The sequence below is a fragment of the Canis lupus genome, chromosome 28, assembly GCF_003254725.2.
Source record: "Canis lupus dingo isolate Sandy chromosome 28, ASM325472v2, whole genome shotgun sequence".
In the NCBI taxonomy this organism is placed as follows: Eukaryota; Metazoa; Chordata; class Mammalia; order Carnivora; family Canidae; genus Canis; species Canis lupus.
The window spans coordinates 26,373,340-26,400,053 of NC_064270.1; the positions used below are offsets into that span (position 1 = coordinate 26,373,340).

Sequence of the window (26,714 nt, forward strand, 5' to 3'; positions counted from 1 at the left end):
CAAAGGCAGGCGCCAAACCGCTGTGCCACCCAGGGATCCCTCTTTCATCCATTTTGAGTTTATCTTTGTGTATGGTAAAAGAGAGTGGTCTAGTTTCATTCTTCTGCATGTGGATGTCCAATTTTCCCAGCACCATTTATTGAAGAGACGGTCTTTCTTCCAATGGATAGTCTTTCCTCCTTTATCGAATATTAGTTGACCATAAAGTTCAGGGTCCACTTCTGGGTTCTCTATTCTGTTCCATTGATCTATGTGTCTGTTTTTGTGCCAGTACCATACTGTCTTGATGACCACAGCTTTGTAGTACAACCTGAAATCTGGAGTACTTCCAAATTCGTTCTATGAGGCCAGCATCACCTTAATTCCAAAACCAGACAAAGACCCCACCAAAAAGGAGAATTACAGACCAATATCCCTGATGAACATAGATGCAAAAATTCTCAACAAGATACTGGCCAATAGGATCCAATAGTACATTAAGAAAATTATTCACCATGACCAAGTAGGATTTATCCCCAGGACACAAGGCTGGTTCAACACCCGTAAAACAATCAATGTGATTCATCATATCAGCAAGAGAAAAACCAAGAACCATATGATCCTCTCATTAGATGCAGAGAAAGCATTTGACAAAATACAGCATCCATTCCTGATCAAAACTCTTCAGAGTGTAGGGATAGAGGGAACATTCCTCAACATCTTAAAAGCCATCTACGAAAAGCCCACAGCAAATATCATTCTCAATGGGGAAGCACTGGGAGCCTTTCCCCTAAGATCAGGAACAAGACAGGGATGTCCACTCTCACCACTGCTATTCAACATAGTATTGGAAGTCCTAGCCTCAGCAATCAGACAACAAAAAGACATTAAAGGCATTCAAATTGGCAAAGAAGAAGTCAAACTCTCCCTCTTCGCCGATGACATGATACTCTACATAGAAAACCCAAAAGTCTCCACCCCAAGATTGCTAGAACTCATACAGCAATTCGGTAGCGTGGCAGGATACAAAATCAATGCCCAGAAATCAGTGGCATTTCTATACACTAACAATGAGACTGAAGAAAGAGAAATTAAGGAGTCAATCCCATTTACAATTGCACCCAAAAGCATAAGATACCTAGGAATAAACCTAACCAAAGATGTAAAGGATCTATACCCTCAAAACTATAGAACACTTCTGAAAGAAATTGAGGAAGACACAAAGAGATGGAAAAATATTCCATGCTCATTTATTGGCAGAATTAATATTGTGAAAATGTCAATGTTACCCAGGGCAATATACACGTTTAATGCAATCGCTATCAAAATACCATGGACTTTCTTCAGAGAGTTAGAACAAATTATTTTAAGATTTGTGTGGAATCAGAAAAGACCCCGAATAGCCAGGGGAATTTTAAAAAAGAAAACCATATCTGGGGGCATCACAATGCCAGATTTCAGGTTGTACTACAAATCTGTGGTCATTTATCATTTTTGTTGCAAATTTGGAAGATTAAGATATTCTCTAGGCAGGTTATTTGTAACAGGAGAAGTTAACCAGGAAGATCTTTCTTACTAGATGTTGTATTTTTAATATCTTGCCATGGAGGCTTGAGAGCACTCCACTTTTTGTAAAATACTTCAAGGAAGAATTGAAGAGTTATCAGATATGCTTTATACGTTTGTAAATCTGTTAGCAGTCTGGGGGAGGTTCATTTAGTTGTCTTCCTATGAATTTTACATAAATGATAGCTGAAATGGATTTATGAATTATTTCTCAGCCTTCATTTAACTCCTTCCATATGGCTATATAGCAATGATTTTATTTGTGTGGGATTGATTCTTCACTAGCTTCACTAACGGGCTAAAGCCAGTTAGCTCACAGCCTTCAATAGCCAAGTGCTGGGTGAAGAGTGGGCATGTGTAATGGTATATAATGTGAATTCTGGAATCCCTGCATCCATTTTTGTCCCCAAGAGGGAAATAAGTCTGAGGACAGAGCTGATGCACAGCCAAGTATATAGTTTAGAGAATCAGAGAACAATGGAGCTAGGGCACTCATCAGTCAGTCCAAACCTGGGAATTATTCTTCCTTTTGACTTTGAGGAGTGTCTTAGTCTGCTTGGGATGCCATACCATAGACTGAATGGCTTTAACAACAGAAATTTTTTAATCTTACAGCCCTGCAGCCTGGAGAGTTGAAGATTTGAGTGCCAGCATTGTTGGTTTCTGGTGTGAGAATTCTTGGTTTGTAGATGGCTGCCTTTTTGCTGTGTCTTTTTCAGTGCATGTACATGGAGAGAGAGTGCAAGCTCTCTGAGGTCTCTTTTTATAGGGACACTAATTCTATTGGCTTCTGATGAAGAAAGGGGTAACTGGTCTCAAGCAAGTCTAAAACCTAGCAAGGCAAATTCTATCAGACCTTAAAGATTTGAGAATAATCCTCTTTGGTTCAGTACCCTACCTTCAGGTCCATTCCGGTGACAGCATCACCATACAGCCTTACAGAGTGGCCCTGTCCTTTTAGCATGGTGAGGGGGCTCTGACCCTGTAGCACTGTGCTGCAGGTTTGTCCCCAAGACACTGGGTAGTGGCATCTTGGTCCCCATAAACCAGAAAGGCCCTACCCTTTAAAACTGAGGTGGAACCAGTCTTGCCCTAATGATCTCTGACTGAAATTCAGGCTCACTTCCTTTCCTTAAAGGATAAAACATGTTCTTACTGAATAGTTCTATGGTCCCAAACTATTGAATCCAAGAAGTCTGACAGCTTTTTTTTTTTTTTTTTTCATTTTGTCTTGCTTTCATTGTCCCCTTTAGTTCAAACTCATAGTGTCTCTACTGGTATAATCTCATCTCTGTTCCTCATTCTGAGGAGATGGCTGATTAAATCTCTGCATCATACCCATGATCTCCTCTATAAATCCTTGCTCGGCCACCCCCTTGGTGTTATCTTCAGAACATGATTTCTCAGCTTTTGCGATATGGATAGGCTGAGAATTTTCCAAATCTCCCAAGTTCTGGTTCCTTTCTAAGCAATTTCTTCTTCAACTCATCTCTCCTCTTGCATTTAGCTATAAGCAGTAAGGAGGTTCAAAACTACATCTTCAATACTTTGCTTAGAACTATTCTCTGTTAAATTTACAGTTTTATAGCAAGTTCTACCTTCCACAAAACACTAGAACACAATACAGCTAAGTTCTTTCCCATTTTATAGTAGGGATGGCCACAGTGCACCAGTGTGGCTGAGTCAGTTGAACATATGACTTTTGATTTTGGCTCAGATCATGATCTGAAAGTCCTGGGATTGAGCACCATCTGGGGCTCTATGCTCATCGGGTAGTCTGCTGGAGACTTTTTTCCTCTCCTTTTGCCCCTCTCCTTGCTCATGTGTATTTGCTCATGCTCTCTTTTTCTCTAAAATAACTACATAAATAAATATTTTTTCAAAAAATATTAAGGATGGCCTTTCTTCCAGTTTCCATTAACCTGTTGCTCATTTCCATCTGAGACTTTACCAGAACAGTTTTTAACATCCATCTATATATCAACATTCTGTTTGTGATTATTTATGGGTAATCTAAAAAGAGAGATTCTCTCTCTACCTGTACATGATTCTTTCTGAGCTCTCACCAGAATTGCCTGTAATATCCCAATTCTTCAAAACAGTCTCATTACAGCAATCTAGGCTTTCTTTAGCATGCTTCTCAAAATTTCACCAGTCTCTACTCATTACTCAGTTCCAAAGCTGCTTTCACATTTATAGGTTTTTGTTACAGCAGCACCCACTTCATAGTACCAAAATCTGCCTCTGTTCATGTTGCCATAACAAAATGCAACAGACTAATGGCTTAAACAACAGAAATTATTATCTCACAATTCTGGAGGCTAAAAAAAATCCATGATCAAGGTGCTGGTATGGTTGGTTTCTGATGTAGGCTTCTGCTTGGTTTATAGTTGGCTGCTTTCTTGGGGTGTGCTCACATGGCCCTCCCTCAGTGTGTGTTCACTGGAAGAAGAGAGAGTGAGGGTGGGAGAATGAGAAGGTGGGAGGGAAAGGGAGAGAGGAAGGAAAGAAAGGAAGGAAGGAAGGGAGGGAGGGAGGGAGGGAGGGAGGGATGGGAGCTCCTGACCCCTACCCCAGGTTTCTAACTTTGTAACTTGTTTCTGATGTGGGTCCATAGCCTGTTATAGCTTCCCTACCCTGGGCCGAAGGGCACACCCATCCCCTCACCATCCTTCCATTCTGGGGGCTCTCGCACAAGTCTGAGGGCTAGGCTGACACAGTCTTCCCTCCTCCTCCAGGAGCCCCCAGCTTGTCCTGACCTGGGGAACAGCTCCTGTCCATCCACCCCCCATACCCTACTAAACCATCTGACAAAATTAATGAATAAAAACAGTGAAAACATGAAAAAAGGGGGGGAGGGGAAGAGAGACAGAGAGAGGAAGGAATGGAAGGAAGGAAGAAAGGAAGGAAGGAAAGAAGGGAGGAAGGAAGGAAGGAACAGAGAAGAAAGGAAGGAAGAAAAAGAGAGCCCTCTGAGGTCTCTTATAGAACACTAATCCTTTTGGATCAGGGCCCACCCTTATGATCTCATTTAACCTGATCACCTCCTAAACTGTCTATCTCTAAATACAGTCACATTGGATGTCAGGCTTTCTCATAGAAATTTGGGTGGAATACAATTTATTTCATAGCAAGGAGTATAATATCCATTTAGTCCCAATATTATACCATTTTTGTGATAGAGTTCTGTCTCTTGCCTTTAAAATCATTTTAACTGACAAAGCATCCTAAGGTATTGTTAACTCTTACTTTAACAATCCTCAAAAATGTACCAATTTATTGCAATGAACATACTGCTTTTCCACTTTTACCCACTAGGTTTTGTTGATTCCTCATTGTTGCCAACCTAATAACTGAAACAAATAATTTTTTTAAATATGCAAATTTTATTGCATTCCAAGTTAGCAATTTATTTTGTTAATGTCTTAGTTGATAAGAAAAAAGACATCCTTCAAGTGTTAGGAAGGTCTTTTTAAAACCCTTGAAAGATATTTTCTGGAATAGCAATAATTAGGAGGTAAATTACTTTTTAAAATAATATATTTCTATATTTCAACACAGTTCCCTAGTTTGTAATATTTTTTACTGAAATAAAATATTAATATGCCCAAACCATCTTTTAAAATATGTATTTAAGACTTGAATTTTATGACCAATTAACCTCAAATTGCTATAAAATAGTGACAATATTATCTCTTTTTGCATTTGGCCAACTACATTATTACCAGAGGATATTTCTTTGTCACTGGAAACCTGTTTTACAATATAACCTTATACCACACTGTGTTACTTTTATTAAATTCTTTTTAATTTTTGCTAAATGAGAATACCTAATGAGTTCTATGGTTTTCACATTAAGAATCCTTTCTATAATGACCATTTTATGAAGGTTAAAATCAAATTATTGAAATAGCTCTCCCTAAATTCCTATGCTTCCCTTTTTTTTATCCCTGTAGCTCATGTACTTAATTTTTAAAAAATATTTCTTGCCTTTTTTTTTTTTTTCCTTCTGTTTCTATTAGGAGGATTTTACTGAATGACGTTGAACCTTTCAGATTTTCTGGCATTATTATACAGTAGACTTTATTAAAAAATGAAAGCCCAATTATTCCTGCATGTCCTCCCCATATCATATACCAAGGAGCAATATGAGCTGTTGTATAATATGATAGGAAAAAAATTATGAAAGAAAGCAGTGAAACTAGTTTTTCTCTGACAAAAGTGCCACATAGTGGATTAAAGGATGCTAATGCTTGATGTTGCCTATTAAGACCTTTGACTTAAGAAATATATTAGGGAAAAGCTAATTAAATAGAAACTCAGAAACTTAGTCACTTTATTGAATAACAGTTTATTTGTCACTCACGTCCATTGGGCATAAGGGAACCAGTGGAAAGGACAAGGTAATGTGCAGGGCACTGCTCCATCAAGTAAGTAAGACTGATGGAAATTTTGTCATCCTGAAGGTTTCTAGCATTGTCATTAGGGACTGGGATTTTCTGATGATCATAAAAGGATGAGTTTTCCACAATGCTGGGTAAATTTGTCAAGTGTTTTAGGTTTTTGCTGTTTAAGAAAGCAAGTGTTCTTAGTAAACTGGTTTTGTTTTATGTAGATTTAAAAAAAAAAGAACTGTAACTTTTATTTGCAGTTTCTTGTTTTATGTAGATTTTCAAAAAAAGAACTGTAACTTTTATTTGCAGTTTCTTTTCTTAAAAGCATGAGGTGCTTTTGGGTGACTCAGTCAGTTAAACATCTGCCTTCAGCTCAGGTTGTGATCTTAAGGTCCTGGGATCGAGCCTGGCATCAGGCTCCCTGTTCAGTGGGGAGCCTACTTCCTCCTCTCCCTCTGCCTGCTGCTCACCCAGCTTGTGCTCACTCTCTCTCACTCTTTCTCTCTCTCTCTCTCTGTTAAATAAATAAATAGAATCATAAAAAAATCAAATTAAAGCATTTGTAAACATTACCTTCATATAAGGTTAAAATTGCCAAATAAGGACATCTACTGTCAGAACAATTATTAGATTTTTACATCAATTAAAGAACCAATTCCATTCATTTAACAAAAGCTTAATAACACCTACTATATGCCAGTAACAGAGATATATTCTACTGGGTTTTTAATATTTATTGGAGATTATAAAATTTTATTAGAAGGATTTTTTGAACTATTTCTTTATTTTGCCTATTTATTTGTATCATCATGGTTTCTTTTTACTGATAGGTTTTACCAATAACCTAATATTAATAAACATTTGCTGCAAACCCCTAAAGTACATATCTCCTCTTCACAAGGAGGTGAAATTATAAACAAAATTTTATATTGGCATTCTGCACCATTATTAAGATGACACTTTTTACTTGAGTCATGAAATTTAGATCACAAAGAATTTAGATCCCTCATGGAGAAATTGAACCAGTCTCCAGCATCTTGAACTGAATCTCTATCATGTAACTTTTTTGGGGGGAAAATACTGTGAATTACAAATTATTAAATAAAAATGCATTTTGATACTTAAGTTGTCTTTAATTATTAAATGTAAATGAATTTTAGCATATGTAGTATTGTCTATTACTGCACAAATTCTGAAAGAAACTGTTGGTGAGATTTGTTGTTGGATTCATTACAGGGATTTTAAAGTTGAATGTGTTTTTACATTTTAGCTGAAAAATAATGGTGAAACAAAGTTAGGAGGAAGGGAGAACTGCAATTTAAGACTTGTCACTTAGGTGACTTACTTAAAGTTTCCATGACTTGGCTTTCTTATCATTTAAATAAATACATAGCAGTATACATAGTATATCATGCATATTTGTGGTAGTTAAATAATATGTGTAAACCACCTAACATAGTTCTTGGTACATATTACTGGATGGATGTTATTTTATTATTATGAATGCTCTTTATGAGTTCTGTTTGGGCATAGTAGATTGGAGGTGATATATCTCTTATGTTAAAATTCTTAAGTATATTGATAGGACTGAAATTCAGATATATGGATCCTTGGTCTTATCTGAAGTATTAATCATTAGTACCATATTTTACCAGTTAAAATTTTAATCTGAATAAGGGAAGTGTAACCACAATTCTAATAATTCAGACTGGAACAGGATTCAAAGGCACAATTGGCATATTGAGTTAGGAGAATCCTTGTTACTGGCAGGAGAGTGAGCTTGTGTATTGAAAGGTATTTACCAGCATTCCGCTAGACGTCCACCAAATGGTGAAACTAGAATGTCTCCAGGCACTACCGAATATCCCTTGGAGCCCAAAACTCTCCTGATTGAGAACCACTGAACTAGAGGGAATTAGGTAGGTTTTTCAAATATATAAACAAGCCTTACCATATAGAAGAAAGAATGGACTGATTCAGTGTAAACCAGAAGACAAAGGAAGCAGCATTGATTGACAAAGGTTAGAAAGAGCTTAATAGAAGAACACTTTGATAGTTTGAGCTAGCTAAAAATAGAATGCAGTGACTAGTGAGTAAGCAGTTTCTCAGCTTTGATGAGCGATTAGAGGCAGGATCACAGAGTTGTGCTGGGTATTTCTTTCCTGGGAGGGCATCCGAATTAAATCCCTTAGATCACCTTTAATGATAAGATGCTCTCATTAGGGCAGGTATAATAATATAGGTTTGGAAATCATTCCAATTGAGGTTATAGTTGAGGCCATGAGGATAACTGAACTCGTTCTTTCTGAGAGCAAGAGAAGGTAACAGCATGGTATGAACTGGGATTTAGGGAATGTCCATAATTTAAAAGAGGAAACCTGGAATGTGACCTACCTTCACTGACCTTCTACTACATCAGGAAAGATAAAGGGAAACTAAGAAAATAAAGGGATTTTCTTGAAAAAAGTTAATAAAACGTATAACCCCCCTAGTGAGTCTTACCAAAAAGAAAAGAGAAAGGACCCAAGTAAATGAAATCACGAATGAGAGAGGAGAGATAATGACTAACATCACAGATACAATTATGAGAGAATATCATGAAAAACTCTATGTCAATAAATTGAGCAACTTGGAAGAAATGGATTAATTCCTAGAAATACATAAAGTACCAAAACCGAAATAGGAAGAAATAGAAAACTTGAAGAGTCTGACAACCAGCAAATACATTGAGTCAGTAATAGACAGTGTCCCAGCAATCAAAAGTCCAGGGCCAGATGGCTTCACAGGCAAATTTAACCAAATGTTTAAAAAAGAGTTAACATCTATCCTTCTCAAACTATTCCAAAAAATAGAAAACTTCCAAATTCATTCTCTGAGGCCAGCATTACCCAGATACTGAAACCAGACAAAGACACCACAAAAAAAAAAAAAAAAAAAAAAAAAAAGGCAGGGGGGAATTACAGGCCAGTATCTCTGATGAACCTGGATGCCATAATTCTCAATAAAATACTAGTAAACCAAATCCAGCAATTACATTAAAAGGATCACTCACCATGATCAAGTGGGATTTACTCCTGGACTGAAAGTGTGGTTCAGTATTCACAAATTAATCAAGGTGATATGCTACATTAAAAAAAGGAAGGGTAAGAACTGTATGATCCTTTCAATAGATGCAGAAAAAGCATGTGGCTAAGTATAGCCTCCATTCATGATAAAAACCTCAAAAGTAGAGATAGAAGAAATATACCTCAACATTATAAAGGCCATATATGAAAAACCCACAGCTAATATCCTCAGTGGGAAAAAACTGAGAGCTTTTCCTCTATAGTCAGGTAGAAAACAAGGATGTCCATCTCACCATTGTTATTTAAGATAGTATTTGAAGTCCTAGACACAGCAATCAGACAAAAAAAGAAATAAAAAGCATACAAATCAGCAAGGAAAAAGTCAGACGGTCACTATTTGCAAATGGCATGATACTCTATATAGAAAACCCTAAAGATATCACCAAGAAACTTCTAGAACTGATAGATGAATTGAGTAAAGTTGTAGGATGCAAAATCAACATACAGAAATGTGTTACATTTCTGTACACCAAAAATAAAGTAACAGAAAGAGAAATCAAGGAATCAGTCCCATTTACAATTGCACCAAAACCCATGAGATACCTAGGAATAAACTTAACCAAAGTGGTAATGAACCTGCACTCTGAAAACTATAAAACACTTATGAAAGAAATTGAAGATGACACAAAGAAATGGAAAAACATTCCATGCCCATGGATTGGAAGACAAATATTGTTAAAATGTCTATTATTACCCAAAGCAATCTTCACATTTAATGCAATCCCTATCAAAATACCAACAGTATTTTTCACAGAGCTACCACAAACAATCCTAAAATTTGCATGGAACCACAAAAGACCCCAAATAGCCAAAGCAACCTTGAAAAAGCAAAGCAATTGTGACTTTCAGCAATTTACTTTGAACTTCCTGAGCATTGGATTTTTCTTTTTAAAAATAAGAATAATATATTCTATCTTGAAGTGTTCTCATAAAACTAAATCCAAGCATCAGTGTGAATGAATTATTTAGTACAGTATCTTGAAATGTGTTCAGCATTCAATGGACAGATGCTAGAATTGCCACTGTCATCATCATTGTAGGATATTCGACGATCTTCTCTTCAAGTGAGACAAGGAGAAAAAGTATATTAAGAAATTAACAAGAGTGGAAAGTGTTAAAATTTGCATAGCTTATGAGTGAATGTTTTGAAGAATACAAGGATTATAAGTTAAGGATGAGTACCAGGTTTTTGTAGTGACCAGTGACTAGTGAATTTATCTGCTCGCCCTTGGGTCTTTTCGTAGCATGCTGTTTGACCTCAGAGCAAAGGGAGAGAAAAGAGTGACACATAGTTGGAACCAATTAATTAAATATATATGATTCTGTTATTTTGAGATTTGTTAGTCTCAAATCACTGCTAACAAAGTATCCTGCATGTTCATAGCTTATTGCATGTTTTACCTAATATATATAGACCATAGGTATGAACACTGTAACTGAATTATTTCCTAGTGTAAACATTAGCATATACTGTTTTTTCTCAACTTCAAAATGACTGACATTGGACTGGAGAACTTGTCATTGGGGACAGTCTTATGCATTGCAGGATATTTAGTAGCATCCCTGGCTCTACTCTTTTAACGCAAGTTGCACCCCTACCAATATTGTGATAATCACATGTTTCCAGATATTTCCAAATGTGTCCTAAGGGTGAGTGGGGAGCAAAATTATATTCACTTGAGAACCACTAGAATATTCTCATATCTAAAATAGTTGCTAATATGGATAAAATGAATGAATCTGTGTGAAACTTAAATTTATAAAATTCCCAGCTTTTATGACTCAATAGTAATTCTAAATAGATTTCTATTGCTTCATAAGACTAACAGAGTTACAAATTTATATTTCTTTGACAGGGAATATCTTAAAGATAGACTATACTGTTTAAAAAGGAATATAAATATTTATTCTACCTGTATACTTTGTTTTTTACTTGAAAACATTTTAAGCGCTATTTTTCCATTTTTGCTTTAATTATTTTCCAAGACAGAGTGGTTAGTTCTATATATTTTTAAATTCTATACATATTCTTGAATATTTCATTACATATTTCCAATGTTTTAAGTGAAAATTACTTGTGTTTTATTTTCCAGTTGTTTTTTATCTTTATTGCTGGTAGCTGCAGTGGTATGGAAGATCAAACAAACCTGCTGGGCTTCTCGACGGAGAGAGGTATCAATAATATTATTTAATATTTTGCTTAAGGATCTGAGTAAACATGAATCTGTATTGCTTGATTATTAGTATGTGCCACTCAAGTACAGAGTTTCAAATCAGCTTTACTTATTAATACTGAACAAATCAATCTAGAATTTTTAGGCTTTAGAGCAAACTTTACCACTGTCATTTTAAGTCAGTATCTGTAGAAGCATTGGTTAATTGCAATGTTAATTGCAGACAGTTATTTTAAATAGTGTTAGAACTCATATTGATTAAATGATTTGCAATCTCTTTAATTTAGATAGTTATATAAACTAGTTTTATAATGACAAATATTTATTTTTTGGTTTTTATCTCCTAGATTTTTTAAAGTAATCAAATCTACCATTTTGTGATTATCTGATAATTCAAGTATGTTTGAAGTGCACCTCAATTTGATACATTTCTGTGTCAGAATTAATCATGTATGTTCCCTCAATCCTAAGATTTACAAAAACAGTAGTATTCTTGCAGAATAACTAATGATATAAATATATTAGATAGTTCCTTAATTTTGTATATATTAGTTAATTGAAAGGAATAAAGCAATATAATAATCTGAGGAATATAAATGTGCAGCAGATTTATTATTTTATACTTATATAATAAAAAGCAAATTTCTGCTTTCAATAGTATTATAATCTATTAGTATCAATATAAGTAAGCTGTTGTTAGTATTATAAGTGTTTTTTTGCTGTTGCATTTCCCAGTATATTTTTATGTATATGATTTTGTGCAACAATGTAAAGCAGTGGTATAATTGCTTACCATCTTTTTCTCCATATACAAGATATTATATTTATAGACTTAAAACCAGTCCAGTATACTCTAAGCTATATATTTAGTGAATGAGGTGAGTCATTCTTAATTATTCTTCAGTTTTCAAACATTAATTAAAACTCAGTGTCTCAGTGTCTACCTGACAGCCCTCCCCCAGAAATAAATAATTCATCTCGATCGTCTCTCTTTTTGATTTTCTGTATAATGCCAAGGCAACATCAGTAAGAATATACTGGTATGACCCCGTAATAAAAGTGATCTAATTGAAAAAGATCTTATTAAATATAAATACATAAATATTTGGCAAGAAGTGGAATTCTGTGTGGAGATAAGCAGTCGTCTTTTTTTTTTTTTTTCAGATTTTATATATTTATTCATGAGAGACACAGAGAGAGAGAAGCAGAGACAGAGGCAGAGGGAGAAGCAGGCTTCATGCAGGGAGCCTGATGTGTGACTTGATTCCAGACCATGGGATCATGTCCTGAGCTAAAGGCAGACTGCTCAACCACTGAGCCACCCAGGCACCTTATAGGGGTCTTCTACACGTTAAAACATCTGTTAGGTGAAATTATGGGTTCAGGAACCGAAAAACATTTCGTAGGCAGGCACTGTGAAGGCCTTCCATAATGGCATAGGGCAAATGACAATTTATGCTTCTAATCATTAGAAAAGAAGTCGAGATCAATCAGGGAGCCTGGGTTCAGACCTCATTATGACTACCAATGTTTAGATACTTGATTTTTAAAGTTTATAAAATGCAACTATATGAAATAGAGCATTGTGAGAAGATCATTGTATGACTCTGTTATTAACTAGTTTATGAAAATGGGTAAGTGTCCTAATTGAATTTCCTTTCCTCTAAAGAGGAGTGATTGTACTATATAACTAATTCCTCAAGCTCTAGGAATATTTAAATCTAATAACTAAAGTTTAGAAATAGTATTAAATATTTGAGAAAACTAATGTGAATAGTTCACTTACCTATAAAACTTTCACACTTCTCAAGATGAGAAATTGCTTTTGGTTAAGATTATATCAATTCAAGGAAATAATGTTATTTTTGCATATTAGAAGTTCTGGCAAGCCGATATTAAACTTTAATTTTTAAAATACAAATTTAATGTATCTTTTTATCAGAAGTCAAAATCTTTCAAGATATGTGGTGCACATGGACAGAGCAAAGGGTGAAACTAGATTAAGACCACTGGGCCAGGTCTAATCTGTCCTTCTAAATATTACCATGTCTTCCTGAAAATCCCTCCATATAATGCCCCTCTCTCTAGAGCTCATCTAGGTAGTGAGTCTTATAGTAATGATTGAATTCATTTTGCTACCCCTACTGAAGTACAAAAATTTATCTTGTTGAGAGGTCATGTGATTGTTTATAATGTCATGTTAAAAATATTGTGATGTGTTTTCTCACATTTAATTTTATTAAATCTTTCAAATACAGAATTCTTAATGTCTTAGTAACCATTCCTATGTTGATGTACAGATAAAGATGCCATTAGGTGACTAACAGTAATCTATTATTAGATAATAATTTTACATTATTAAAAGATTTTATTTTGATTTAAAGATCCAAAGACTTTTAATTACACTAGTTGTAGCTACTGTAATTACCCCATTTATAGACTTTATTTGGATGGAGGTAAAAATGTGTTTTTATTTGATCCTCTATTCAGTTTTAACTATTAGGTTAACTCAAATATTCCCCAAAGGGAAAGATCCCAGAATGTTTGCTTTATGTGGATATGTCACTTTCTCTAACATTAAGACATCAACTATTGTAAGCCTCAGAGGACCTTTATTATTAGTATAACGGTAATTTATTTGTAACACTATATGAATATTATTTAAAGGATTCTCCCTTCTTAATATTTCCATGATTTTGTTAGAGGAATTATACTATTTGGTTTTCTAAATATTAGGTCTGGTTTAAAATGAAAAAATTCTTTGGATTTTTAAAATATATTATTTAATTCAACCAGGCATGGTGCTTTTTTAAAAAGAAGCTATTTGAAGCTTTGGTTTCTCACAAACACATCTATACTATTTTTGTGATATAATTTTAATAACAGAGGCCTATTATTGATGTAACACTTTCTGAATAACACTATTGACAATTCAAGGGCTCTTAAAAACAGAAAAACACAACTACAAAGGACTTTCATTTTAATATACCTCTTCGTATCGGAACTTCACATTCATTTCTATGATAACCTTATTAAGAATATAGACATTTTATTTTGGGTGGGGTGCTGTGCTAATGAATGGAAACAATAAGTGGGTATTGACCAGTAGAAATATTATAATACACTAGAAGAATGAGTTCATTTTTTTTATAGTTTGTGGTTATTACAGAGGTATTGAAACATTTAATTTCAATGTTACATTCAATTTTAGATAAATTGTCACTGCATTACAAAAATATTCCTTAGGAGCAAGGATATGGTAAAAGGAGTCTCTTGAAATATTATCATGCTTAATAATCTTCAGTTTTAAACTGAAATTTGAGTTTTAAATAAGTATCATAAGGCAAAACCCATCAAAATATTTAGTTACTGCTTGTATTGAAGGTAGTGAATCTTATATTTGACTAAGGTTAGTGAAAGTATCCTACATATCTTAATAGTTACAAGAACTTATTTTTTTTTTTCAGTAGAAACCATTTTTTACCACATTTTGAGCGGTTTAATTGTAATTTGCATCAGTTAAAATCTAACTGCAGGGGTGCATTGGTTGCTCAGTTGGTTAAGTGTCCAACTTTTGTTTTTGGCTCAGGTCATGATCTCAGTAGGGACACCTGGGTGGCTTAGTCAGTTAAGTGCCCGACTATTGATTGCCACTCAGAGACCCTGAAATCCAGCCTATGTTGGACTCTGTGGTCAGAGGGGAGTCTGCTTTGTCTCCTTCTCTGCCCTTCTCCCACTTGCGCATGTGTGTGCTCTTTCTCTTATGCTCTAAAATAAATAAATAAATCTTAAGAAAAAAACCTGCAAAATTCATAGAATAATAGATCCTTAAATGCAAGGATTTTTTAAAAATATTCATCAAAAAAAACAAATATTAATTAAATAAATATTTATTTATTTTAGCTATCAAGATGTGGGGTAGAATGGGGTGGGGCAGTGGACAGGACAGACCAGGGGAGAAAACATCTCAAGCAGACTCCCCACCGATGCCAAGCTGGAGTGGGGCTCCAAACAGGGCTGTCTCTCTCTACCCTGATATCATGACCTGAGCCAAAACCAAGAGTAGTGGCTTCTTAACCACCTGACCCACCTAGGCACTCCTAAGGTTATTTCCGATCAACTTAATGTTACTAGTGGGTCTGTATGTTTGAATGATATTACATTTTCTGTATCTGCAATTTTTCCTTCTTTAATTATCTTAAACTTGCAGTTCTTCAAAAGTTAAAAAAATATATTAATATATGGAGCTTTACCACATTATTTGCTTATCTTTCAGGTCTGCTTTTCTAATGCTTAAAAATCAATAAAAACAGCATTGCCTGGGATAAGACAGTGTCCACTGAGTGACTGACCTTGTGTTTATGATACACTACTTTCTTGCACATTTCATAATCATACTGCATAAAACCTAAATTTGAATTTAGCATTATCAGCGTGAAATTTGAGTTAAAAATAAACTAACAACCAGAGATGGGGTTTTAGTAGCTCTGAGTAGCAAACTACTTTTCTAGAGGCAAATACATTTTCTTTCCTTCTATATCTAATTATTTTATGGGAACAAAAATAGAAGAAGTAATAATATCAAGTTATACTTTACTGAGGTCATGTCATGGGTAAATAATTAATGATAAAATATTCTCTGAGATGCTAAATTTGTGGTAAAATGGTTCTTATTATTAATGCAGTGTAGCAATGTTTTATAAAATGAGTTGCTCTACCTCCTTAGGCACCTATCTTATTTAGAGAGGAGTGGGCACAATGAAGAGAGTAATGAGAAAATGTTATTTTGGGTTGAGAAATTAAAATTATGTACTTTATGCAACTTCTTACATAATTTCTTAGTATTTTAATCTATTTTATATAATGTTTAAGCATTTTAATATCTACATATAGCTTTCCGTAAAACATGTTCTTTTGTCAAAAAAGCAAGATTTTTTTAAACTATAAATAATGCACTCAAATAAGTCTCTCTTTGTATTTAGTGACTTTAGTGTTAACTTACTTTTTATCATTTTCTCTTACTGAATTCCAAAATGTAATGATTCCCTTGTTTTATTTTTTTTCTCTCTATCTGGTAAGATTAGAAATTACAGATGTTCACCATGTCTATTTAAAATATAGTTTTAAGGGATCCCTGGGTGGCGCAGCGGTTTGGCGCCTGCCTTTGGCCTAGGGCGCGATCCTGGAGACCCAGGATCGATTTCCACGTCGGGCTCCCAGTTCATGGAGCCTGCTTCTCTCTGCCTGTGTCTCTGCCTCTCTTTCTCTCTCTGTGACTATCATAAATAAATAAAAATTTTAAAAAATATATTAAAAAAAATAAAATATAGTTTTAAATATTAGCCTGTCTGCTTAAAAATAATTTGAACTGAGAAGTCAGATATGTATGGGAGCATATGATTTGAAAGTTAACTGATTCTTGCCTTCTTTACCTATTGCCAAAAATCTTATTGTGTATATAGTGCTTTCATTTTGTTCAGCAAAGATATATTAATCTCCTGCAATATTACAGACAGATTGATGAATACTGCAGATATAAAGAAAAATACACAGATCCTATTTTTTAGAAAATTCATAGCTTTAGCAATTTCAATAAGATACATACACAAACACAATCTCTAAGGAATACTTCATTTTGCTTTGTTGTGGTGTCATCCATAGGTAGAGATATAGTATATTAAAATGTTTTCTGGAAGTGGGATTAGTAATAGAATTAAATGAAAACTGTTACATAACTGTATATGGATTTAATTTCTAAAAAATGATAAAAACTTTTAGCATTGTTTGTACTATGTTTTAATACAATGTAAAAATTGCCTAAAATTATACTTTTTATTTATTATATGTTATTATCATCAATTAGGACCAATTGTTTATACAGATTAAGAAATAGCCCAGAATATTGAATTTCTGTCAACAAATTTTAATCAGATTCAACATAAAATGTTATATATCTGATACAAAAGAAAAACTCTTGACTTAATGACTAATTTTGTAGGAATAAATCCTAGAAATATAAGCCTGCCTACTTTTTAAAAATATATTAATGCAAAGATATTTATAGGGTTTTTTTGTATATCAGGAATTTTATATCATTCAAAAAACTTCTTGAAATAATTCTATTTTCTTATAATGGAATATTATGAAACTGAAAACTAAGAATGACAGAAAAGTATGTGTAAAAAATAAAACATTATTCCTTCATTCAACAAATATTTATCAAGCAATTACTATTGTTCCACACACATTTTTAGAGGAATATAGCAGTGAACAAACAGGAATTATAGTTCTTGAATACTACTGGTCTTAAAAATATGCTGTTAACTGGGAGGTGCTGATAGAGTATTATAATGTTTCCATTTGTGTAAATCATACACACACAAACACACACACATGCATTGTATTCATGGAGATTTTAAGAGACTTGCCAAGATTATCTCTGGATTGTGGGATTGGTATTTGGTAAAAAAAGTGATTATGTCCTTTCAAAATTGAAACACAAACAACTGAATTTCAGGAAAGTAGAAGGCATAATCTAACATTTTGGAGTTGGGCATTTAATAAAAATAGTATTTAATCCTCATTCTAGAAGATATATATTAGTTCCCTTTTAGCTATATAAGGAATTTGAGGGAAGTTGTGTGCAATGATCAAAGCTCATAAGTAGTAAATGAAAGAGCAATGATTTTTAATTAAGTCTCTCACATTCTAAAACTCAAGCTCTCTGGACCATACTTTAAAGATAGCCTGAGTTTGAACAGGTTTGACTTCCTGCTTATAGTTATAATTGACCACTTATAATATAATTTATGAATCTGTTTGTTATAGGGAGAGTATGCTGTATTTCATCTAGTAGTATGATAATGCAATCATTATTTGATGTACCGCTTAGAAGAAAAATAGAGTAACAAACTAATCCCATAGTACCCTCACTACTAAGAATATTTATTTTGTACTTCTGAAACAGCTCTTATAGACTTACTTAGAAATTTTATTATTTATCATTCAAAAATATATATTGAAAGGAAAGCAGAAGCAAAATAAATTAGTAAGGTATTGCTAAAACTTGTTCACATTCATAGTCGCACCTTTTATAAATGACTTTTTGATTCAGGTAAAAATGTTTTGTTTCACATAGTATCATTGTCCAGAATAAAAAAATTTGCAACTGTTCAGGCCATGATATATATATCATACTTTCTGGCCAGTAGTGATTGTATGATTTCACTGATTATAAGACATATCAGGTTTTAGAGATATTAAGATGGGAAAACAAAATGTGTCTTAGAATCAAGATATGGTAGGGCTTACTGTATAAGGTTTTTAGTCCTAAGTGAGTTAATGCATGCTAAGTGCTCACCTTTTTGCCTTTTTTACTTCAACAAATATTAGCTGTTATCATTATTGATATGTAATACAAATAATGATTAACATTATATTATTATTCATTAATATTAGTAACAGGAAATCCTGTATATCTTGGATCCATGTGTACTCTAATACAGTTGTTCTCAATTCAGTATGCCCTTTAGAATCAGCTGTTGATCTTAAAAATTATATTTATATATCCTTGAGAACCACTCTACTGTTCCACCCCTACCAGACCTATAAATCAGAATTCTGTGAGGCTCAGTTTTATGAATCTATTTTTAAAGCTCACAATTGATTCTTTTTTTTTTTTTTTTTTTTTTTCACAATTGATTCTAATATGCACCATTGGCATTGAAACTCTACTTTGGCTTTTATTCAGAGAGGTGGAAAACCATTGAAGGTTTTTCAACAGAGAAGTAATTTGAGTTAAAAAAGATACGATTTTAAACTGATAATTCTGTTGCTGTGTTGAGACTAGACTAAGATAGACAACTGTGGACGCAGGGAGACTATAAGGAGCTTAATGCCCTACCTGGTGAAAGATGATGATTGCTCAAATCAAGAAGTGGTAGTGTATATGACAAGAAGTGATCAAATTTTGGATATGTTTTGAAGATAACACACCTGGGTGGTTGGGGAGATGTGAGAAAGAATTAAACCAATCATGATTTAAAAAGAATCTAAACTAAGCATGACTTGAAGGTTTTGTCTTAACAACTATAAAGATAAAATGAGCAGGAGAAATAAACCTCAGAGTCTCAGTATATCAGTGGTATCTAAAGGCATGGGACTGGTGGTATCACCAAAAGAGGAGGATTAAGCCCTTAGGCATTCAAACTTAACGTTATAGGTTGAATATATCCCCTCCTAAATTCATGTGTTGAGGCCCTAAACCCCAATGTTACAGTATTTGGAACTGAGGTCCTAAGGAGGTCTTTAGGCTTATGTGATACTGATATTCTTATGATGAATTAGTGCCCAGTATAAAAAGAAGAGGTCATGTAAGCACACAGTGAGATAGAAGCTATCTGAAAGCCAGGAAGATGGCCCTCTCCAACAACCAAATCTGCCAGCACCTCCATCTTGGACTTCCTAGCCTTTAGAACTGGAGAAATTAATGTCTCCTGTTTAAGTCATTCAGTTTATGATATTTTGTTATAGCAGCCTGAGCTGATTAAGACATTCAAGAAATCAAAGAGAAGACAAAATCTGCAACAAAATACTGTGAAGTTGGAGAAAAGCTAAGTGAATGTGGGCTCTTGGAAGTTGAGGAAACAATTGTTTTAGAAGAAAATAGAATTTTCAACTGTCTCAGAGGCTGCTGATGGGCACAAAAAATTATAACCGAAAGTTGATCATTGTATTTAGCCATTTGGAAGTCATTTGTGACCCTGGCAAGAGCCATTTTAATGGATCAATAGCTACGAAAGCTCAATTAAAATGTGATTAAAAAAGAATAGGAAACAATGACTTCTAGAGTAGCGGTAAGAAGAGCTCCAAAGACTTATAACCCTAGCTGATGAACAACTATAACTGGTGAAAATTATTTTTAAAACAAATAACCATTCATTTATTTTTATTTTTTTAAAGATTTTATTTATTTATTCATGAGAGAGAGAGGCAGAGACATAGGCAGAGGGAGAATCCTGATGCAGGGAGAGTCCTGATGCAGGACTTGATCCCACGATCCTGGAATCATGACCTGAGTCAAAGGCAGATACTCAGCCTCTAGCCACCCAGATGCCCTAAACATCCATTTTAATCTCTAGAATCTATCTTAAGTGCATACAGCAGATGAAAATGCATTTATTCAAGAGACTCTAAATCTCAGTTTAAAAAAAAATCTGTAGCATTTGAGTGTGACCTGAACTCCTCTTATCCTCTCTCAGCTCAGTATGACCAGCATTTCTCATCTCCCACCTGACCCTGACCCTTGCCTAGTTATGTATTGCAGAGGTTCTATTTTAGGTAAAAGCAACTGAGATCTGAGGCTCTTTTCCTTTACCAAGCCTTGTCTTGTAGGTCAGAGTTCCTCCTCAGGAAGAGTAAGCTGAGAATTCCGGGGTTCCAATTGCACTCATCACACTTTGCTCAAAGGTGGAGATTATGTGTCCAAAGAGACAATCTGAAAACACAAGAAGCTACCACACTTGTCTGGCACCATCCTCATGAAATAGGGGAGTCATTTGAGAGAGATATGAGAGAGACCACTGTATCCACCATCACCTCTGGAGCAGTGGCACAGAAATTTTATCTAGGGGAAGATGTTTGTTTGAAACAAACTGAAGAAGTTCAAACCCAGTGGCTTCCTTGAAAAAAATGGACATTGTGGTGGTAAACAATGCAGAGGACACTGATAGCTTCACCATAAATCAGTTAGAGGTTGACCAGAAAGATCCAGTGATAGAGAAAGTTAGGATCGCTCCTGGGATTGTAAAAAAAAAAAAAGTCAGGTAGTCTCAAATATTACCCTATAATGGACCCAAAACTAATTGAATCAGATTAGGGAGCAATTTTAGCATCAGAGCATTATCAGCCTTATCAAAAACAATAATCAATTCATGGAGGCTAACAGCTGGATGTGATTCCAAAGGAATCAGGGGGAGTAATAGAAAGATCTTGCATAGACACAAAGAACGCCCTGATCAAACCAGTTGTCCCAGATGACCATGCACCAAAGCTGCATCCTCTGAGGGACAACATCACAGGCTGCACTGCAGAGAAAATAGATTTCACTAAAATAGCCCAGCCAAGTCACTAAACAAATAAGTATATAAAAAAAATCTTGTGTGGGGGAGGAAAAGAGAATCACTATACAGAATTGTCACAATCTATTAACCTAAAATGTCAGTGCTTTTTAGCAAAAGTTATGGGACATGCAAAGAAAGGGAGTTGTAGCTCATAGACATGACAAATAGCAGCAGGCGAGAGAGAATGCTCATGAGAGGTCCTAGCTATCAGAATTAACTGACCAAGACTCTAGAGCAGCTGTTATAAATATTTCCAAAGAACTCAAGGAAACGATGATTAAGGTAGGATAGAAATACCTCATAAAATAGATCATATCAATAAAGAGAAAAATTATGAAAAAGAAAAAGATAATGGAAAATGAGGAATTGAGAAGTACAAAACCACAACAAAAAATTTACTAAAGGGATCCCTGGGTGGCTCAGCAGTTTGGCGCCTGCCTTTGGCCCAGGGCATGATCCTGGAGACCTGGGATCGAGTCTCACATCAGGCTCCTGGCATGGAGCCTGCTTCTCCCTCTGCCTGTGTCTCTGCCTCTCTCCCTCTCTCTGTGTGTGTCTTTCTTGAGTAGATAAATAAAATCTTTTAAAAAAATTACTAGAGAGATTCAATGATAGATTTGAATTGACAGAAGAAAGAATTTATGAGCTTGAAAATGGATCAGTAGAGATTATGAAACAAGAACAGAGAGAAAAAAGAATGAAGGGAGGTAAACAGAGCTTAAGAGAAATACAGAATACAAGAAGCATAACAAGGAAAGAAGAAAGAGAGGAGCAGAAAAAATATTTGAAGAAAGGCTGGCAAGATTTAAAATTACTTAGAAATGAATAAAAATGAACACACAATATACCAGAACTCATGGGATGAAGCTGAAGTAGTCAATGGGAAATAAATAGCTGTGCATGCCAGTATTTAAAAGAAAAAAATATTTTAAATCAATAACCTATTTTTTAAGTTTTTACTTAAACTCCAATTAGTTAAAATACACTGTAATATTAGTTTCAGATGTACAAAATAGTGATTCAACAATTTTATACAACACCGGATTCTCATCACAAGTGCATTCTTTAATCCTCATCACCTATTTCACCCATAGCCCCACCACCTCCCCTCTGGTAATCATCATTTTGTTCTCTAGAGTCAAGAGTCTGTTTCTTGGTTTGCCTCTCTCTGTTTTCCTCATTGCTTGTTTTGTTTGTTAAATTCCACATATGAGTGAAATCATATGGTGTTTGTCTTTCTCTGTTATTTTGCTTAGCATAATATTCTCTAGCTCCATCCTAATCTTCTTCTACCTTAGGGAACTTGGAAAAGAAGAACAAATTATATCTACAGGAAACAGAAGAGGAAGAGAATAATAGAGATTAGAGGAGAAATCAGTGAAACAGAGAACAGGAAAACAACAGAGAAAATCAGTGAAAACAGAAGTTGATTCTTTGAAAAAAGATCAATAAATTGACAAAATAGACTTACTAAGAATGAAATAGATAGACTCATCAAGAATAAAATTACTAAAATCAATAATAAAAGAAGCAGTATTATTACTGACCTTTCAGAAATAAAAAGTGATCTAAGGGTACATTATGAACATCTGTATGCCAACAAACTGAAAATTTTAGATGAAATGGAAAATTCTGGGACACCTGGAAGACCATAACTGTGGCTAGTGGTTGAGCGTCTGCTTTCGGCTCAGGCCGTGATCCTGGGGTCCTGGGATCGAGTTCTGCATCATGCTCCCTACAGGGATCCTGTAGGATCCTGGCTCCTGGCATGGAGCCTGCTTCTCCCTCTGCCTATGTCTCTGCCTCTCTCTGTGTGTCTCTCATGAATAAATAAATAAAATTTTTAAAAAGAAATGAAAAATTCCTAGAAAGGCATAAACTGCCAACACTGATTCAAGAAGAAATAGAAAGTCTGAATAGATCTATAAAAAGCAAAAAGTTTGCATTAAAATTTTAAAACTTTCCACTAGGTGCATCAACAACCTGTCTACAACAAGCATGTCTAGTGCTCAATCTTTCTTTGTTTGTTTGTTTCAGGTTTTTATTTAAATTCTAATTAGTTAACATTGTAGTGTAATATTGGTTTCAAGGAGTAGAATTTAGTGATTCATCATGTACAATCCAATCTTGTTTGCTAATACAGCTTTCTAATAAAAGGAACCAGGACCCCTTGGAGAACTAACTGGTTGATTGTAGAACCAGAGCAGGAGATACACAGGCTGAGTTTTATAATGCCAAAATGTAACAAAGTCCTCAAATACACACCCAACCATGATGGGAGTATGTCAAAGAGACACAGAAGCCACTACAGACAGCTCCCAATGATGAAAGCTGGAACAATTTGATCAGTAAAATAAACAAAGTAGTACTGTATTATAACCCAAAGTATAAAATAAATATGAGTGAATCCATACTGATATAAACAAGTAATTGAATAAATAAATAAACGGAGGAGAATTGATGTCCTGTCATGCAGAGACATTCCAAATAATTTATGTAGATATTTTGCCCTTAGGGAAGTCGAGCATGGTCCTTAATGTGAGCTGAGCATAGTGACTTCGTTTAGTTGCAGCTGTACTAAGTGTAATGGTAAACTGGCTGTTAACACATTGTTATTATCTAGAGCTTACCTGGTATTCTTGCCACATGGTACATTGTGTTTATTTTTTTAAGTTTTTTTTGATATCAGTATAATTATAGATTAATTGGGTTTATTATTCACTGAAATGACTCATATACTTACTTTATTTTATTATTTTTTAAAGATTTTATTTATTTATTCATGAGAGAGAGAGAGAGAGAGAGAAGCAGAGAGAGAAGCAGGCTCCATGCAGGGAGCCCGATGTGGGACTCGATCCTGGGACTCCAGGATCATGCCCTGGGCCAAAGGCAGGCGCTAAACCGCTGAGCCACCCAGGGATCCCTGACTCATATACTTTAATTGTGATATTTATGTGAGCCATTTTTGGAGTATATTGAGTGAACATGGTATTAGATTTACTTATTAATCTAATATTGAAAATGTTAGTCATTTTAGTGTATTAATTATTCTAAGTCTAAATTATACTGTTATAACCAATAGTTTGAACAAGGACAGACAATCAAGGCTTAATTATTTTTTTTTTAATTTTTATTCCCCCCAGACCATTCAAACTCATTTTATGCAACCAATTTGTTCCTACTTCTTGAGTAGCTAGGGACAGGCATGATTTCCTTTTTCTTCCTTTCTTTTCTAGATACATGTTTTCCATATTCTGGGTAATTTGATATAAAAAATTTTATTTTAGTCATGGAGGAGATTTTTAAAAGTCATTCTCCTCTCTATTGGAAGTAAACATGAGCAGATTGCTATCAAATTAAACATCAATTTTGTTCCTTTTACTTTTTGCATTTTGTCTTAATATCTATTGTTAATAGATGATATATCTGTGTTTCAAAATTTGAAATGTGCATCCCTGTTACCTACTCATTTACTTCTTCCCTTCTCAGAATCAGTGTAATCAAGTTTTATGTGTGTATGTTGTGTGTATTCTTTTGAAGTTATCTGATATACCTGTAAATGTGAACATACATTCTTCTTCCACATTACTTATTCTAATGGTAGCATATTATATATACACCCCATTTGGCAGATTTTTACATAACACTTAAGGTCTAATAAATTCTTGTAATTCTAAATTTTTACTAACTTAAAAGTAATATTTCACATCTATTAATGAGCAGTCAAAATGTATCAATTAACTTTCATGATATGTCACATTTCGACTATTTTTAAATCTTTTTTCTGTTCTATTTATTTCTATAATGGAGTCATACACTTAGAATATTCTATCAAAGAGATTTTTATAAGAATTCCAGGATACCAGTCTAGCCATGTAATTCTGAGAAATAATTCTTAAAACTATTCTTCATTGACTACTTCTTAAGAACTCATGGCTCTTTTTCAAATTTATAATTGTCATATAAGAAAAATTACTAAGTATTTCAGTAAGAAATTTAAGGCACAGCAAGCTAAATCATAACCTTAGAGAGATAATTAAAATATTGGAAAATTACTTTAGACCATGTTGTAAACTGTTTGAAATATGATGAACAAATGGAAAATAAAATTTGTTTTTTGCTACTTTTTCCTTCATTAAATTAAAAGAACCAATTATATATAAATAACTGGTTCTTATGTTGATATAGAAAGATTTTCTAATTGTATAGTCACTATATCATGCAATTATAAATTTGTACCATATCACTGTGTGAAAGAATGGTACACACTTATGACACTCATATACTGGTCTTCAATATAGTACATTTAGAGCAACCTGTGTTTACTTACCTTGGCCCAGATTCCTTGCTTGGGAAAATGACTTGCAATGATTTTGAAACACAAACTCTCCACCTGCTAATAATTTTTGTTTTTAAGATTTCATTTATTTATTTGAGAGAGAGAGAGAGAGAGCACGCTAGCAGTAGAGAGAGCATGATCAGAGGGGAGAAGGAGAACCAGGCTCCTGTCTAAGCTGGGAACCCAGTGTGGGCTCTAGGACTACATTCCAGGACACTGGGATTATCACATGAGCGGAAGGCAAATGCTTAACCTATTAAGCCACCCAGGTGCCCCCACCTTCTAATAATTTAAAATGTATCCAAATTTAAAATCTACACATAGTATTTTCAAGTAAAATATGTAAGATATAAAAAATCCAAAATTATAATTTATTTTGGTAGTTTCCTTTTCCCAATATGTAATTATTGCTCTCTATCAATTTTTTTCTGCTGGTATAAAAACATATTTATCTTAAAAAATGCCAAGTAATTCAGCACTATTTACAATAGCCAAAATATGGAAGCAAACCAAATGTCTGTCAATAGAGATGTGGCATATATATATATTATATATAATATGTAATATATACATATATATATTACTCAGCCACAAAAAAAGGATGAAATCTTGCCATTTGCATCAACATGGATGGAGTTAACGAGTATACTCTTTAACGAGTATAATGCCAATTGAAATAAGTCAGTCAGAGAATGACAAATACCATATGATTTCACTCATATGAGAAATTTAAGAAACAAAACAACTGAAGGATTAAAGAGACAAATAAACCAGACTCTTAAATATCAAGAACAAACTTGTAGTTACCAGAAGTGAGATGGGTAGAGAGATGGGTAAAATAGATGGAGGGTATTAAGAGTACATTTATTGTGATGAACACCGAGTAATGTATTGAGTTGTTGGATCGTTATACTATATACCTGAAGCTAATGTAATGCTCTTCATTATTTATATTGGAATTTAAAAAATAAAAATAAAACTGAATGCCAAGTTATTTCTGTAAAAGAACATCAATT

At 34.2% G+C, this 26,714-nt stretch overlaps 1 protein-coding gene across 3 annotated transcripts in view; it reads left to right on the forward strand.

Moving 5' to 3' along the window:
* The window catches only part of ATRNL1 (attractin like 1), a 779,330-nt gene that overhangs the window by 366,898 nt on the left and 385,718 nt on the right, over positions 1 to 26,714 (forward strand). For 2 of the 3 annotated variants that reach the window (XM_049103126.1, XM_025467337.3), the window contains exon 26: positions 11,158 to 11,236. In XM_049103126.1, the coding sequence (XP_048959083.1) occupies positions 11,158 to 11,236 (79 nt within the window). Of the gene's footprint in view, positions 1 to 11,157; positions 11,237 to 12,402; positions 13,499 to 26,714 lie in introns of those variants that run through there. The other variant, XM_049103125.1, reaches the window with a different exon arrangement.